The sequence below is a fragment of the Nicotiana attenuata genome, unplaced genomic scaffold, assembly GCF_001879085.1.
Source record: "Nicotiana attenuata strain UT unplaced genomic scaffold, NIATTr2, whole genome shotgun sequence".
Taxonomy (NCBI): Eukaryota; Viridiplantae; Streptophyta; class Magnoliopsida; order Solanales; family Solanaceae; genus Nicotiana; species Nicotiana attenuata.
The window spans coordinates 205,810-224,506 of NW_017671836.1; the positions used below are offsets into that span (position 1 = coordinate 205,810).

Sequence of the window (18,697 nt, forward strand, 5' to 3'; positions counted from 1 at the left end):
CATTCTTAGTCTAATTGCTTGATTCTTAAGTAATTTTTTACACTATTTGATATGGTTTGTCGTTACTTTGTGTTTTCAATAGTATTGGAGTTCGAAAGATGGAAAAAGCAACCAAAACTGAGCTTAAAAGGCAATAAGTGCAGCTGGTGCAAATATGCTTAGTTGTGCGAACGGTATGTTATAGGTTTGCCGAATTTGTTCAGCTTAGTATTGTTAGGTGTTGTCTTGATTTTCTTATCATATTTGGTTTTCATATCTCTTGAGGGAAAGGACAACATATTTACTATAATTGGGTTTTCTTTTTTGTATAAGGAAATTATAATTCTCCTATATTTGGCTGGTCCTTTTTCTTGTAGGAAAAGGTTTGGACTTCTATAAATTGAGGATCCTTCCTTCTTATTCAGCAGAATCCAAATTTAGTCATATAGGGTTTGAGAGTTGTGTTTAGGGGAAGAACTTTACAGGACAAGTGTTAGTGTGTCACTTGTGTTTGCCTCTTCGTGAGGTTGTTCTCTCGAAATTTTGTACTCTCTTTTTATACAGTGGATTGCTCATCTCCGTTGTGGACGTAGGTCAATTGATCGAACCACATTAAATGTTTGTGTCTCTTTTGGTATATTTCTCTTTTGTTGTCTTATTTATCGTCGTTGAAGGTTTGCTTTGTTAACTTCCGCATGACACTTATTTTTTCGGTCCCAACAAATATGTATCAGATTTATGCAGTGTACATGCCGTAAGAAAGTTCTGAAGTTGTACTCTATCTTATAATCTACTACTTTCTTGATGTTCTCAGTTTTAGAATCTAGAATCTACATCATATAGTCATTAGAGGAATTATTTTTAGCGGATCTCCAGAATGAGCATTATAATCTTAACAGAAATGTTTTTGCATAGGCTTTTCATTATCACAACTTTGTTCAATTACAATAAGTTAAAATATGGAGGGATTGGATCAATACCTTTCAGCAAATCCTCCTTTTTTCCTGAACAGAATCAAGGATTTAACAAAAGTTTGAAGACTCATTTGAAAAAAGATCATATTGAGTAACACTTTTCCACCAAAGAAGATAAATAAAGGGAAAAAAATGGGAAGTCGCGACCAAATTAAGAAGTGCATCTTCTTCTGATAGGGGCATTGCAAAATCATGCACGCTCTATAGTCTCAAAGACAGCTGAGGGAAAGGGCAGAAATTTCTCAAGCATACTGTCCCTTGTGCCTCCATTAATTCTGTCGAAGAACAAAAGTCGATTTTAGCAAGTGTATATTGATGATGACTTTAACTTAAGATCAAGTCAAAGACTCACTTGAGGCGGATCTTCTGTTTTTTGAGGTGGTTCTGCTGCTTTTTGAGGAGGTTCTGCTGCTTTCGGCTCATCAGCTTTCGAATTCTCTTCAGCTACAAAAACAGCAGTGTTCATCTAGATTTTAGAATCATTCACTTACTTTATTACTGGAGTATATATTTCCAGGTTTAGGTAAGGAGAAGTAGAATCCAAAGGAGTTACGTTCTTTTTGGTTCGTTTGACACGAATTAAAGAGAAGTCAGTTTTAGCAATTCAAAGGTGTCAAGTTCATGAAAACATTAAAATATTACGAAATGTATGATTTGAGTCTCCTCAACTAGAGCTACAAATGTGATGGAATCTATCCTAAAACAGTTAGATAATTATTACCTCCATCTTCGGGCAAATCAGAGGTCCACAGTGTGAGGTTGTCTCTCAACAGCTGCATGATTAAGGTACTGTCCTTGTATGACTCTTCACTTAAAGTGTCCAATTCTGCTATTGCCTCATCGAAAGCTTGTTTAGCCAAGTGACATGCCCTGTAAATTTGAATTGTCAATATAATCCACATCATCAAGAGGACAAGAAAATCACAAGAAACATATTCTAGAGGTATTCATTGGTCATGAATTGTACCTTTCAGGTGAGTTCATGATCTCATAGTAGAATACGGAGAAGTTCAATGCAAGACCAAGCCTGATCGGATGTGTTGAAGGCAGATCAGAGTTTGCAGTGGCCGTAGCAGCCTGAAAATAGAACAAATCAGTGCAACTCTCAAATATAACTCACTTTAATGTGCTCAATTGATCATATAAAAGGATGTAGGTTATATATACTGATAACATAGGAAGTGTAGATAACATTATAGTACCTTAGTTCATTAATGTTATCACAGATATTTACCTAGAATTACCTTACCAGTTACATAATTTTGATGTTAAAACTAATTGAAATAACTTGCCTCATAGCCCTTCAATGACTGTTCAGCAGCCTCTTTCCTTTCCTGATCAGTCTTGAACTCAGCAAGGTAACGATAATAATCACCTTTCCTGAACCAGACATAGAAAAGAAGGATTATAATACAAGGATTGTATGAATTATTTTGATTAAAACAGTTAGAAAGGGTTGTTATACATTTGCCTTACATTTTGTAATAAAAGACAGTAGCTTCTCCAGTGCCAGAAGATGGAATTAGATGTTTGTCTATGATTTCTAGAATATCATGACAAATCTTGGACAGCTCCTCTTCTACTTTCTGCCTATATCCCTTAATTAACTTCAAATTGTTCTCGTTTCCTTTCGACTCTTCTTTCTGCTCAATGGAGGACATAATACGCCAAGAAGCCCTTCGAGCTCCAATAACATTCTTGTAACCCACAGAAAGCAAGTTCCTTTCCTCCACTGTCAATTCAGCATCGAGTTTTGCAACTTTCTTCATACTCTCAACCATTTCTGAGAAGCAATATGAATCTGAAGTTACCAAACAGAACAATGGTGCAAAGACTTTTATATCTCATTCCACTTGATGAGATGAAAGTCACAGTTCTGGTTTTGCATCCTCACCAACCCAGTCTACGTACCCGGGCTAGAGGAGAATCCATGATCTCGAGTAAGTGGTTTTAGAATGAATATGATCGATATGTAAGCATTTAAATCTTTTTTGCATGCATGTACATAGTTTGAGTTGGAAGCAACGAGTTCAGTTGAACCCATTTAACTTGTCCTAGATTCTTATCTGACATAGGCAACTTACATGCCCTTCAACCCCAACAAAAGAACCAATCTGCAGATAAGGATTTCGGTGTAGAGTAATTAATGAACTAAGATCAATATGTTCCAACTGCAAAACCAAGTTGATGATAAATCCAATTCTAATCCAGAAAAGTTTTACCAGGAAAAGGCTCAAATGTTAGTTGTTCTAATTATTACTAGAAGCGAAGAAACTGGATAAAGATTGACAGTTAGCCTAGTTGTTTAACATCTTCTATAACTGGATTAGATAGCTTTGGAACTCACTATGGAACAATATCTTCTTCCTCAATACAAGTATTACAAATTCTTCATTGAAAAGGAAACACAATGCATTACACATATTGATTTTCTCGTAACCTAGAACATCTTGCTTATTGGATGTTAGAATGGCGAGAGGGGAGTCGTGTCCATTCTTTGTTCGGGCTCAAGTAGAAGCACAATGAAAAGGGGAAAAAAAAAGAGGAAAAACTGTATACATGATGTTATTCATTTAATAAATAAATCAAGGAAAAATTAATGATATTATACATGAACATATACGTACTTTAAATTTCTCAAATATTATATGCATAAGAAACCAATACAACTGCATGTTGATAAATCTATAATGGATCGCACACGCAAAAGCGTGGATGAATTCTTGATGCAGGTATAGAGAAAATGAAATGCTTAAATATAGGATTAGTCAGGCCAGAGGATTTGAATATCAAAATGCTTAAATTAAAAAAAATAAAAATAAAAAAGGAAGAGAAAAGATATGCAAAGAAATGAAATTAACCATCATAACGTTCAGCTTGTTCCGCGAGCTTGGCCGTGTAGACATGAGTTTCTCTTTCCTTTTCTTTCGACATGTTTTTTCAAGCAATAAAAAATATTGATGCTGTTGTCGTTAATTGCGAATGCCAATAAAGATAACTGTTCCAATCACAATTCTTCTTCGTAACACAGGGAGAATGGATAATAAGGAGGAGAGACAGTTACAGCGTGGAGAGAGTATTAGCAACAAGATTATATCTCTACCGTTCGATTGATTAATACTAGTATTGGTGAAGCGCCAAATTCGGGATTTAACAGACACTTTACTCACGTAGGCAACGGATCAAATATGCATTCAATCTTCTCTGTCGGACTGCTTGTTGCCCCGCTTATTAGGTCCACTATATGAATTTTCACTTCAATACAACTTTTTTATTTATTTCTTTTTTTAATTTTATCCTTTTTTCGTCTCTTAAAGTTGAGGTTAACGTTAATTAATTCTTTCCGACTATCAATTTGCATGGAGTCTCCTTTGTGTTTAATTCATAGCACATCACGCCCATCATATCCCATTTTCAATTCTCAGGGAACACTCAGTAGTAAATTTTACATAGTAGTAAACTCCTCGCATTGGAAAAGGTAAAGATGATTCAGGATCGACTTCGCACGGCTCAGTCTAGGCAGAAGAGCTATGCCGACCGGAAAATTTGTGATGTTGCATTCATGGTTAGAGAGAGGATATTGCTCCGGATTTCACCCATGAAGGGTGTGATGAGGTTCTGAAAGAATGGCAAGTTGAGCCCTAGGTATATCGGACCTTTTGAAATTCTTGAGAGACTGGGTGAGGTGGCCTGCAGGCTGAAATTGCCACCTAGTTTATCAGTTGTTCATCCGGTGTTCCATGTGTCCATGCTCCGAAAGTATCATGGTGATCCGTCCCATGTGTTCGATCTCAGTCTAGTTGGACAAGGATTTGGCTTATGAGGATGAGCCGGTGGCCATTCACCCGGCAGGTCCAGAAGTTAAGGTCTAAGAGTTATCCTTCAGTTCGAGTGTAGTGGAGAGGTCAGCCGGTCGAGTCAGCCACGTGGGAATCTGATTCCGACATGCGGAGTAGATATCCATAACTTTTCACCAATCCAGGTACCTCTCTATGTCCGTTCGAGGACGAAAGTTTGTTTTAGGGGTGGAGAATGTGATGACCTGATAGGTCATTTTTAGTTTTAACCTTCATTTCTGTGTTCCGAGACCTCGAATAGTTCCGTTTAGCCCTTCTCGATTTGAGTGCGCAGTCTGTGTCTTTTTCCCAAATTTTTTAATGTGAAAAATTGATGAAAATGTGAATTTTAATCTTAAAAATGATTTGAGTTGACTACGATCAATATTTTGTGTAAACGGACCCGGATCAGTGTTTTGACAGTTTTAGTGGGTCCGTAACGTGATTTGAATCTTGAGTGTATGCCCGGAATCAAATTTGGAAGTCCCTAACTTGGTTTAACGTGATTTGTTGAAAACTACTAATTTGAAGGTTTAAAGAATTCCTATGTTTGATCGTAGGTTGACTTTGTTGCTACCGAGTTCGGATTTCGGTTCCGGAGCTTGGTATAGGTTCATTTCACTATTTATAACATGTCTGCAAAATTTGGTACAAAACGGAGTTGATTTGACATGATTCGAACGTTCGATTGTAAAATTGAAAGTTCTTAAGCTTCTTTGAAAATTTCATTTGTTTTGATGTCCGATTCATAGTTCTAGGTGTTATTTTGGTATTTTGATCGCGTGAGCGAGTTCGTATGATATTATTACACTTGTGTGCATGTTTGGTTTGGAGCCCGAGAGGCTTGGGTGAGTTTCGGATAGGCTAAGGAGTGATTTTGGACTTCGAAATCTGCCGGTTTTGCTGTTGTTGGTGTCTGACCTTTTGTGCTTCGAGATCACGAAGGTACTCTCACGATCGTGAAGGGAAACTGGGTGGAAATTACTCATCGCGAATGCGAGGAGTTGGTCGCGAATGTGAAGCAGTGGGGGAGTCTACCCTTCGCGAAGGTGACCATTCCTTCGCAAACACGTAGTCTTAGGAGGGGGGATTGGGAAGTTGAACTTTTACTCTACACGAACGCGAAAGAAAGGGGACTAAGCCTAAGCAAATGCGGAGGGTTGATCGCGATCGCGATGGCCAATTGGACAGTGCTCTTCGCGAATGCGTTAGGTGCTTCGCGAACGCGATGATCACCTGATGCCCAGTCTTTTAAACTTCTCGAAATCTGGATTTTCTTAATTTTTCACCATCTCCACATAAGAGCTCGGCCTAGAGACGATTTTGTAGAAGAATTTCATCTCCACTTCATAAGTTAGTATATTTTAACTCATTTTCTTCCATTTCCATCAATACCCATTGATTCCTAACCTTAATCCATGTTCTTTCATGGTAGAAAATTAGGAATTTGGGTAGAATTGGAGATTTTTGTAAAATTGAGATTTAGACCTCAAATTGAGGTCGGATTTCAAAATAATTACATAATTGGATCCGGGGGCGAATGGATAATTGGATTTTGGTCGTAATCTCGAATTTGACCAAGCGGGCCCGGGGTTGACTTTTGTTGACTTTTTTCGAAATCATTAAAGATTGAATCTTTTTCACTATGGGTAGTTTCTAAAGCTTATTTTGAATTGTTTGAACAATATTTGGTTAGATCCGATTGGTTTGGAGGCGAATTTTAGATAAAAGGTCGCGATTGAGCTTTGATTTGATTGCGGGGCGAGGTAAGCGTCGTTGTTAACCTTGACTTGAGGGATTAGGACTTGTTTGCCTGTTTGCTACGTGTTTAATGTGTGGGTACAACGCATATGTGAGGTGATGAGTACTTATGCGTTATTGTTGGGTTAAAGCATGCGGGTGGAACGTGTATTCTTGTGATTTATTGCATTTTTAATTGTGATATCTATACTTAGGTTAGGTTATTACTTTTTTGATCATTCTTTCCGTATTTATTGCTTATTTAGTAATTGTGGAGTATTTTGGAAGTTGAAGTTTGGTATCTTGGCATCATATTTGAGGTGAAGTACATTCTCCGCATTATTTATTTTCCCGAATTCATATTATCTTCATTTCATGGTAAGGAAGAGTGTAAAAGCCCGAAGGGTGATGCCGGGCCATTGCATCTATCTTATTTATTGATTAATGCATAGTGAGAAAGAGGGTAAAAGCACGAAGGGTGATGTCGTGCCATTTATCTCATTTATTCATTATTATATGGTGAGGAAGAGAGTAAAAGCACGAAGGGTGATGCTGTGCCATTCATCTTATTTATTCATTGTTACATGGTGAGGTTGAGAGTAAAAGCAAGAAGGGTGATGCCGTTCTATTTCATTTTTACTTACTCATCATTTCATGGTAAGGACGAGAGTAAAAGTACGAAGGATGAAGCCATGCCATTTTTATATCATTGGTTATCTGATTTCATTGATTGAAGATTTATTTGACTATTACGTGATTTCATAGTTGTCGTTGTTATCACATCTTTCCCGTTTTGCATGCCCCCTCCCGGTTTGTACGTTGTTATTCTCTCTTATTGTTACTGCTTCGTATATATACTTGTACAGGTTTATTTACGTAGGTGTCCTGTCATAGCCTCGTCGCTACCTCGTCGAGGTTAGGCTCGACACTTATAGAGTATATTGGGTCGGTTAAACTCATACTATACTTCTGCACTTCTTGTGCAGATTATGGTTTTGGTCCCAGCGGTGCGTGAGGTACGTCAACTCGAATCATTACATACAGAAACTTGAGGTAGATCTGCTAGCTTCCGCAGACCTTGAAGTCCCCTTCCTCTTCCTCTTCCCTCTTTTTCTGTTCATTTCCTTCAAAACAATTGTATTTATTTTAGACTCTGTTTGTAGAAGTTTTAGTTGCTCGTGTACTCGTGACTCCGGATCTTTGGGAGTATATATTATCACATAACTTATGTTGGTACTGTATTAGATTGGGTTTCTACTTCTCGTTATTTATCATCATATTGTTTAAACTGTTAAAAATTGGCTATTTAATTATCTCATGTCGGCTTGCTTAGCAAGTGAATGTTAGGCGTCAACACGATCCCGAGGTTGGGACTCCGGGAATGCCAATTAATAAAGAATTTTGGAAGCACTATGTTAATGATTGATACTTACATCTTGTGGCCAAGAGTTAAAACCTTGGCACTCAATAATGGTGGCTCTCGAGTACAAACACAATAGAATTACAAAATTAACAAAAATATTATTTAAAAAACAGGAAAAGGAGAAGAAAAGGATATGAATGAATTGCAGCATAAACTTTTGAAAGGAAAAGAAAGAATTTTGCAGCTGCTGTCACTACTTTATGCAACAGAGCTTTTTCTAATCTACGGTTCTGAATAAATTGTATTTCTATCTCTGAAGTCCGCCATTTGATCTATTCACAAGAACTCCGAGATTCAGACCTCTTTAGGCAGCTTGTGGCCTGGTAAGATCAACTAAATTCCACTTCATGACAAATGGCATATCGCAATGGACACTTCTCTGACACTTCAACATGTCATGTTTATTCCTCTTTTCTAGTGGAATTTAGGATAGTAAAGCCATGTTAAAAAAACTGGACAATCATAGGATTGGTGAAAGCGTTCATCTCAAATTTCTCTGGCTCTAACATCTATCGTCTTGACCGCCCATTTTAGTTACCAAAGCACATTGTGCTTTCTAATGCCATCAATCATCAATTCAAAGGATGGAGATGTAAGCAAACCGAAAATACAATAATTCATGCAACTTGAACAAGAAGAAAAACAAGAATTTTGGAACAGGGGTTACATTACAGCATTGTAAACCCACTTAAATATTCTACATATTATGTATGTGATTTGCAAACACATGCATTACGAAAAATATATCATTGTTATTTATTTGGAGAATATGCGTAATTTTCTTCCACTAATAATCTGACCGAAAAGCTGATTGATAAGAAAATACACCAGAATATTTCACTATCAATTAAGAAGAGGTAGAGGAAATATCTATATTGCCCTATTTTAGTTGAATTATTGCATATATGTCGTACAAGTCTTAAAAATATAAAAGACAATGGCTTTACCAGTCATGCAGAATACCAGCAAAACCTCGATCAAGTATGAGAGGAAGTGTATTACGCGCCCCGAGAGGCACAACATTCATCACCCATACTGATTTACTTGCCTCCAACAACGCAGCACTTAAACCCCCATAATGTGCATTCATGTCCATGACATTCCGCACCATATTATATGGAGGCAATGGATCCTCTTCACCTGGCCTCTTTGGATGATCAGAGAATATCAAGGGCGACAGCAAAGACCAATAATTTCTCAAAGCTGATTTCCAGAATTCTGAATCCTCAAAGAAATCATCAGGATGGACTCCTGACCAAAGAGAAAAACACAGGCAATGAGTGATTGCTACAAGAAAGTGTACAAATTGCCAAAAGTGGGAGAATGAAAAAAAAAAAAAAAAAAAAAAAAAAAAAAAAAAGAAAAAAAAAAAAAAAAAAAAAAAAAAAAGTGGCACAAACATTATAAACAGAAATGAAAATACTTGCCATGAATTTCAATATTAGTTGAGTTCAGAGGACCAGATCTTTCGTGAATTGGAACCCACCGGTTACTGCCTGTCCCAGTTATACAGCGTGCAAGCAGTTGGTAGTACAGTTGCATGTCCCCTTCTTTACAAATAGGTATATCAAACTGCTTGCTACACCAAAATGTAAAAGATCACTATTGGAGGTTAAGAGGAAGAAATAATGAAAAGGTATAACTATATCTTCAAAAGAAGGAGAACGAAAATGGAAGACAAGTATATGATAGTTTCAGCACAAGAAGATTTTTTATTTTTACTTTTTCTTTTAATTTCTTTTTTCCTTTTTTTTTTTTGGGGGGGGGGGGGGGGGGTATGATGATTAATTTACGACTGCAGATCTGTGAATCATTTCAAAGCTATTTAGAACAAGTTTGTTTATAGGAAATTTCTTGTATCTGCTTTGCAAAAAAGACAGTTGGGAAGAAAAAGCATTTTTTCCTAAGATCATATATTCTAATAGGTATTTTGTTTACTGATTCAAGCTCTGCAAGGGATAGTGCCTTTTCATCTTGATTACTATTCTTGACATAGACTTTTTTTGAGTTAATGAACTGAAAGAAAAAACAGTTCAATGAAGCTACGAACAGAATTTGGAGGGAGGAGTACATGACCTCCTCAGGCTAGTGCTCTCATTGGCCTTACCTAGCTGTAAAGCATTGAGAATTTACTGTCTTCTGCCAGATGAAAGTCTCTTCTTGCTGTCCCAAAAGAGACCAACAAAGCTTTTTAGTGAACTCTTCCAATGGAGTAGACATGCTTCCCGTCATTGCACTAGTAGAACTACCCTGCTGCTGCCGGGTTGTGGGTGAGGTTAGAACAAAGTAACCTCCAGGCTTGAGTACGCGGTCTATTTCAATTAAAAATAGTCCATCTGTTTTGTCATATCACTATTAGTTTCATGTTCTTGAATTAACAGAAGCTCAGACATAACACAATGAGAGTTGTTGAGGGATCCAAAAAGAATAACCAGTCTAATCTTTTTCCTTAACAGGATAGAAAACAAAATTCAACCAGCACCATCCTACAGTGCATTCCAATATTAGGAATGGTGAAGGTGTTCCTAAACGGGAAGATCTATTTACACTCCAACCTAATAATAAAGGTTAATCATCCCGCATCCAAGAGATGGTTTTACCTTCAGGGCAGCTGCAATTGACAATTCTGCTTTGGAGGGATCAAGCTCATGGCAGAATTTTGAAACAAAAGGATAATAACAATCACCAAATAGAATCGAGCAATATAGGTAGTATTACCTAACTTGTTAACTGTTATATTTGAAAAGAAAAAAGAAAAAAACAAGATGGTTCAACATTAATACGAGGTTTATTTTAAAATAGGCAGCTTTAGCGGATGAAAACTCGACTGGAAATAGCCTACAAACTAGAGTGAAAATCAAAGTTAGTTGCAAGTACCTAATGAAACCCACTGTTTCTCAAAATAAACAGCAAAGACAATACCTTTGCTGTCCCAAACGATTTCACATTGAGCACAATGAACCATATCATAAGACAATGATGGAAATGGAAGCTGCTTCGAAATAAAGTTGCCTATGACTGCCGGAAGTCCTCTCTCAAGTACTAACTGAACTTGACTACCAGATGACTCATATGGTGCCACGCAAAGAGCCATCAACTTCAGCGAGAGTAGATGAGCACTGAAGTTACCAAAGCCGCAACCAATATCTAGTACAGTGTGCACCTGTTATTCAAACGAGAAGAAAACTCTTACATTCTAAAAGTGAAAGAATGGTTCCACACCCTAGTTCCAACAATATGAAACGAACATGCATACTAGGTGCATATCTGTTGATTCTTAAGAAACCAGCAAGGGAATGAAAAGTAGAAAGCGAGAATATGTTTATGGAAAGAATAACAAAGATTAACTTACACCAGCTTGAAGAAATTCTGCATCACTTTCAAGCCCAATCATCTCAGCAATACGGTGAAAGTAATCTTTGACACTATCAACCATCATTCCAGCCTCTGAGTGGAAAGCAATTTGGTTCTCTTCCAGTAACATTAGTCTGGAAAAGGAAAGAAGAAAGCCTATTATAAACCAGGCAAAATTTTTATCGCAGCATCACCTAGTGGAGATCAAAGACTTAATACATAGGCTTTCATCCAACTAACATGTAAATACTCAATTTGACCTTTCAAATATTATCTCAGGGAAAGAAAAAGAAAAAAAATCATCCCAAGTTCATTTAATTAACTATACCTTTTTGTCACGCTTCCCGAAGAAATGAACTGATCTTTGGTTAGCCTCACATTTCCACTCCATATAATGTCCCTACCTGCTGGCCAAGTCAGAGGAATCTTATAGTCCTTAGGAGGACGAACCAAACAATGTGCATATTCGCGTGATAACTCGCAGTGCCTATCAAACTCCTCCCCATCTTTCAATCCAGCTAGCAAATTTGCAGATACATTATAACAAGGCACATAGTTCTCTCTTTCCTTGCCACAAAAGCCAATGTCCTTTAACCGATTGGCTCACAGAGAAAGGCTCTTTAGCTCTAAATAATCGCTGAGTGCTTTCTCCTTTAACTTCCTATAACTTGTATAAATACCAGGCGTTGCAAAGGAGGTCACAGTGCCAAAGGAACTTGAAGAAGATGATCCTAACAATGCTATTATCACAAATACACTGACAAGACAAAAGAGTAACCAGTTCAGCGGTGGTCTGCGGCCGAAAAGTACTGATAGTTTAGTGAGCAAAGGACTTCTCATGTCCAAGTTTCCGGCAGAACCACCTTAAAAGCAATTGTTGAGAAGATCAATAAGTGCTGGTTACTCTTAAAACTTGAATCTCCAAAAAATATGAAAGCTATAACCTATCATTAGGTAACATCTCCCATATGTATCATCTGAGTCCAAACAATCCCAATTAACATGAGTTAGACCACTATCCACCAAGCTTCCTCAAGAAAAAAAGGAAGTCCCAATTCGTGGCAAAATAATTACAGACAAAAGAGAACCACAGGATCAATACTATTTTGATCCCACAAGTATCCAATCCGCAACTAAAACAAGAAAATTCAGATCAGTAAAATCACTCCTTGAAATAGACTTGAGACGTCACAAATAACCAGTCGAGCAAATGACAACTCTGAAACAACTATCACAATTTACTTAAAATGAATCCCAATGCAGCAATTAGGCCCTTAGAGTAACCTGCAAATGAAAAACACCAAATCCCGCATAAAAAATCAACTACAAAAAAACAAAAGAAATAACAACAGTAGTAACAAGAAAAACAACAATAGCAACGCTTCAATAGCTAAGGTCGACTATATGAATCAGCTATATCTGTTTTTCTTTAATTAAACTTGTTTCAATACAATACTCAGTAATTTGTCTTTTAAGACAAATGGGGTCCTCTAAAACTAGTTCCTCAGCTCAACCTCCAATAAAACACCAAATTCCACAGAAAATATCAACACAAAAAAACAACAACAATAACAATGCTTGAGGCTAGGGTCAGCTATATAAATCCACTATAATCTATTCTATTTAGACCTATTTCATTTAAAAGCTCAACAATCTGTCTTTTAAGACAAATGGGGTTATGTAAAGCTAAAAGAATTTAAAAAAAAATACAACATGTAAATAAAGAAGAGAAAAATGGAGCAGAAAATGGCTCCAAAGTTTCAGCATTTCGAAATAAGATCTCGAATTCAGATCAGATCCATATGTAATTGCAAACAAAAGAAAATGACACTGCAACATATATAAGGTCCATTCGTGTTCTTATAATGATAATTAACTGAGCAAATGATAAGGGTTTTTGGAGTACCAGGTAAATGTCTGATAAGTTGCTTGTGTAAATTTTTGAGTGTCTATAATTCCGATATACTATGGCCCGTTTGGCCATAAGTTTTGCCAAAATAAATTTGGGATTTATTTTCAAAACTCATGTTTGGCCATAAATTTTGCCCATATTTTGGCCAAATCCCAAATCCCAAAGTTTAAATCCCAAAATCAGCTATTGAGCTGAATTTGGGCCAAAATCCCTAAACTTGGGAATTATATACATGTTTTTCCAAAATAAAGTTGAAAAATATATTTTGAAAATATATGTCCAAACACATTTTCATCTTCAAACCAAATTTCACCTAAATTAGATTTTTCAAAACAAATTTGGGATCTATGGCCAAACGCTAGCTATATACATATGGGTTGAAGATGACTATGCAGAATTTGGATTCGTCATTGACAATTAGAGAGAGAATGAAGGAGAGACAGCGGACAGCTTTTTCTATAATGTAGGAACAAATATTTCTTTATACCTTTTTGTGTTATTTCATTTGTTTATGGCCTTTGCTTATTAATGATCATGTTATGTTGTTTTATTTTTTCTTTGATTTCCCGTTTGGTGTCCCAACTAATTGGAATGCATGCCATATAATTTTTACACTTAAACCTGATATTTCTAATTACGAGGTGAAAGAATTGTATATATTATGTTATTTTATTTGTTTATTCATGCACTCCATTATCAATCTATATCACACTTTTTTTTTTCTTTTTTTTTTTTTGGAATAGCAGCGTTCAAGTTAACTTAGGTATACATTGACTAAGAAATATTTTATTATAGCCTTAGTTGAAATTAGAACATGTGTTTCTAAGTTGTCACTTTGGTTTTTTGAGCGTATGTGTGTTAGGATCGAAATAATCAGGTGTCATGCGAAAGCTAGTAAATAAACCTTGAACAACGATAAATCATACAACAAAAGAGAAATATACCAAAAGATACACAAACATTTAACGTGGTTCGGTCAATTTGACCTACATCCACGGGCGGAGATGAGCAATCCTATATAGAAGAGAGTATAAAACATCGAGAGAACAACCTCACGAAGAGGCAAACACAAGTGGCACACTAACACTTGTCCCGAAAAGTTCTCCCCCTAAACAAGACTCTCAAACCTTATATCGCTACATTGTGGATGATGCTGAATGAGAAGGAAGAATCCTCAATTAATAGAAGTCCAAACCTTTTCCTACAAGAGAAGGAACTAGCCAAATATGGAAGAATTATATTTTCCTTTTAGGAAAAGAAAAATCTAATTATGATAAACGTATTGCCTTTTCCTTCAAAAGTATGAAAACCTAACAATGTCATATTTTCATCTTGTTTGTTTTAAATGTATGATATCGTGTTATTTAAATAATTTGTAACATGAATTTGGAGTTATTTAACTATTTAACTTTAGAGTATTTATCAAACTCAATTTAAAACAAAAATTGCATTAATATGTTCTTCTGTCACTACAAGTATTAGGCTGCGGTAAATGAACTTTATTTTCAATCAAATACTATATGGAAAAATCGCGAGAGCAAGCTTTACACAAAAATTCAACAAAATATAGAGAGATTCAAGTCCAGAGAAATAATGTTTCCAACTTTTTTGTTTTATGAGGCTTATCCTTTATAATATTACCAAAAGAGTGAGTGTTTTAAATAACAAAATAGGACATGTGTTTCCCGGACTTTTAGAATAGAGACTGTTTTTAGTCTTGAGAGTTGTTCATGACGTTTCCTTCAAAACATGTCAACTCTTTTGAGTATTTCTTTTTCAATATTTCCAAAAGGTAAAATATTATAAAAAAATCTTTTTAAACTACACGTCATTGGAGAAAAGTTTTTTAAATTTTTGCAAATCTGAATGCTACTTCAGAGTTTCCTTTAAGGTTTTGCGAAAACTAAAATTAAAAAATTAAAAAAAAAAACTTTTCTTAATGGTGTTTGGTATGACATCTGTAAAAATTTAAAGTTTGAACGTGAATCCAAGTTCTTTTGGGGAAAAAAAAATAGGTACAAATTTTCAACCAAAAACGGAAGAGAATAAAAATATATTTTTAAATAAAATAAAGGTACGAATTTGTACAAAATTGCCATATGCATTCTATACAAATTAGTACCAATTTGACAAATAAATAGATTATCTGATACTAGTAATTAGTTACTTGTACTATTGCAACAGGTGGATCCATATATTTTATTCACAAACGGAAGAAAAGAAAGGTAGAAGATACGGCTAGTACAAGTACTAAATTTGAATGTAACAAGCTAGTGACGCCAATTGCCAAAGTGGACATTTGGATTTACCATGTCGTTGTCCACTAGTCATGTTGACAAAAACACAAAGAACAGAGATGAAATCGAGCTCGAATGAGCTCTAATGGTGGAAGAACGAGTAGCTCGAATAAGACGGGAGAGATATCTGAGAAGCTTCGAGTAACACAATTTTGGAGAATGAAAAACCCAACTCTCAGAGAATGTCCATGCAGCCTTTATGTACATATGTCCCACTCACTTGACAGCTGGCAACAGCTGTGCACTAACTAACAATACCTAATTAACTAACAATTAGCTAAGCAACTAAATAACTGCCAACTAAGCTAATTAAGAGAGGAAAAAAAGGATAAATACAATGTAATATGTAACTAATAGCTAATAATCTCAATACCCCCCCCCCCCAAGTTGGAGGGGAGGAATCCACTGCCAACTTGTTGAGTAGATGTGAATGTTTGATGCCAGTTAAGGACTTGGTGAAGATGTCTGCGAGCTGCTCATTGGTGGAAACATGGTGTAAAGAAATCAAGCCCTCTTGCAACTTGGTTCTGACAAAGTGGCAATCAACTTCTATGTGTTTTGTGCGCTCATGAAACACTGGATTCCTGGCTATTTGTAAGGCTGCTTGGCTGTCACAAAATACTGGAATAGGAAGATTCACAGGTACAGTCAGCTCCTCGAGCAGTGTAGCCAACCAAACTAGCTTACCCACAACCTGTCTAGCTGCTCGATATTCTGCTTCAGCTGAAGACAAAGAAATGGTGGACTGCTTCTTTGATTTCCAGCTGATGGGACTATTGCCAAGTAACACAATGTAACCACTGACTGATTTTCTAGTTTCAGGACATGCTTCCCAATCTAAGTCACAAAAAGCTTTTACTCCATAATCCTTGTTGTTAGAAAAGAAAATTCCCAGGCTTTGATCACCCTTTAGATACCTCAAGACATGGTAGACAGCTTTCAGATGACTCTCTCTTGGTGATTGCATGTATTGACTAAGGTGCTGGATACTGAAGGATATATCAAGCCTTGTATTTGTCAAGAAATTCAGCTTACCTACTAATTTTCTGTAGTTGGAAGGATCAGCTAACAAAGGACTTTCATCTGCCTTTAGCTTTGTGGAGGGATCAAGAGGTGAAGATAAGCTGGAATATTTGGTACATACAAACTCTTTCAGTAAATCCATAGTGAATTTTCTTTGAGATATCAACACTCCATCTCCTTTATAAAGCACTTCCATTCTCAGGAAGTAATGTAGCCTCCCTAAGTCTTTTATCTTGAAAGTTTCATGCAGAAAACTTTTTAGAGAATCAATCTCTTCTTGATGGGTTCCTGTTACAATAATATCATTTACATATACAGCTACAAAAACCACTAAAGTTCCCTTCTTTTTGTGAAACAAAGAGTAATCTAATAGGGAGTGTGTGTATCCTTTGGAACATAAGGCTTCAGTTAACTTCTCATACCATTACCTACTTGCTTGTTTGAGACCATATAGGGACTTGTTTAACTTGCATACTAAACCTGGTTTTTCAACTGCCAGGCCCTGAGGTATTTGCATGTACACTTCCTCATGGAGATCTCCATGAAGGAAGGCATTGTTGACATCTAATTGGAACATCTGCCAACCTTTCTTTACAGCAAGTCCTATTAGTGCTCTCACAGTTGTCATTTTCACAACAGGTGAGAATGTTTCTGTGTAATCTAACCCTGCTTTCTGTGTGTACCCTTTTACTACTAGCCTAGCTTTGAACCTCTCAATACTACCATCAGACTTGTATTTTATTTTATACACCCATTTACACCCTATTTCATTTTTACCAACTGGTAATGGCACTAGACTCCATGTATTATTGGCTATTAAGGCTTCAAACTCTTGATTCATGGCTGACTGCCATGCAGGGCTCACAACTGCCTCTCAAAAGAAATAGGTTCACATTCATGTAAAATGTTTCTTACCAATTGCTGACTATCAGAATTTAACACATTAAGAGAGATATAATGTGCATTAGGTACATAGGTGGTAAAAGAAAGAGAGGATTTACTGTCATTTGAGAGATCAGGCTGTGGCAAGGGCTGATTCTGCATGTCATGCAGTTTAGGAAGAGAATAGTTGTAGTCTTTTAGGTATGTGAGAATTTTGTGAGTTCTAGAAGGTCTAATTTGTGTGTGGCCCAAAGAAGGTTCTTGTTGGTTTACAGGACTTGGACTATTTTCATTAGGTGGAGATCCTTAGTGTTCATTATTAGGTAACATATTTTCACTATGATTGGACTCTGTAGACTGTGTTCTGTTAGAGCTGGATTGTGGTGACAACTGCCTATGTGAAGGTTCAGGTGATACTAGATTATGATGTTGACTTGATGCAATTGAATCTGCTCCTCTGGGGGTAAAGAAATTTGAAGCCAAGTCTTTGTTGACTTGAGGAAATGAGGGAAAAACTTTGTTTGACTTAGAAAGCAAAGTGAAAGGAAAAACATCCTCATGGAAAACTACATCTCTTGAAACATGGATCCTTTTTGTGACCAAATTTAACACTTTGTAGCCCTTTGTCCCAAAGAGGTACCCCACAAACACATGAGGTAGAGTTCTAGCTTCAAATTTGTCTCTATGAGTCTTAAGTGTAGTAGGGAAACACAGACACCCAAAACTCTTGAGATGTGAATAAGAGGGCTTTTTCTTGTAGAGTAGTTCAAAAGGGCATTTGCCTTTGAGATAAGATGAAGGCAGTCTATTTATTATGTAAGTGGAGGTAAGAATAAATTTTCCCCAATACTGCAAGGGTAGCTTTGATTGATACAGTAGTGCCCTTGCTATTTCCAGTAGGTACTTATGTTTTCTCTCTACCACCCCATTTTGTTGGGGTGTGTATGGACAGGTTCTTTGATGAATGACTCCCAAGGATTGAAAGAAGGAGGTAGTTTCCAAATTAATGAATTCATTCCCATTGTCTGTCCTTATGGTTTTGATAGAGGTGTTAAACTGAGTTTTCACCATGGCAAAGAAAGCTTTTATAGTATGCAGGGTATTGCTCTTGCAACTCAACATATGAGTCCATGTACACCTGCTGTAGTCATCTACAAAGGTGATGAAATATTTGTGTCTATCATGGGTTGCAATATGATATGGCCCCCATAAATCAACGTGTAGCATTTCAAAGATTTCAGTTGTGATGGTAGTTCTTTCAGGAAAAGGAAATCTAC

The 18,697-nt window shown here is 36.5% G+C and overlaps 1 protein-coding gene and 1 pseudogene across 1 annotated transcript; both read right to left on the minus strand.

The window, feature by feature from the left end:
• Positions 1 to 871: 871 nt before the first annotated feature.
• LOC109210480 (14-3-3-like protein GF14 iota) lies at positions 872 to 3,979 on the minus strand. Its single transcript, XM_019373903.1, has 7 exons — positions 3,815 to 3,979; positions 2,430 to 2,736; positions 2,246 to 2,333; positions 1,921 to 2,030; positions 1,675 to 1,823; positions 1,306 to 1,397; positions 872 to 1,228 (listed from the first exon to the last, which is right to left on the minus strand). The coding sequence occupies exons 1-7, from the start codon at positions 3,885 to 3,887 to the stop codon at positions 1,223 to 1,225; spliced, it is 825 nt and encodes a 274-aa protein (XP_019229448.1). The 5' UTR covers positions 3,888 to 3,979; the 3' UTR covers positions 872 to 1,222.
• A 4,796-nt stretch (positions 3,980 to 8,775) lies between these two features.
• Positions 8,776 to 13,189, minus strand: LOC109210478 (annotated as a pseudogene).
• Positions 13,190 to 18,697: the final 5,508 nt, after the last annotated feature.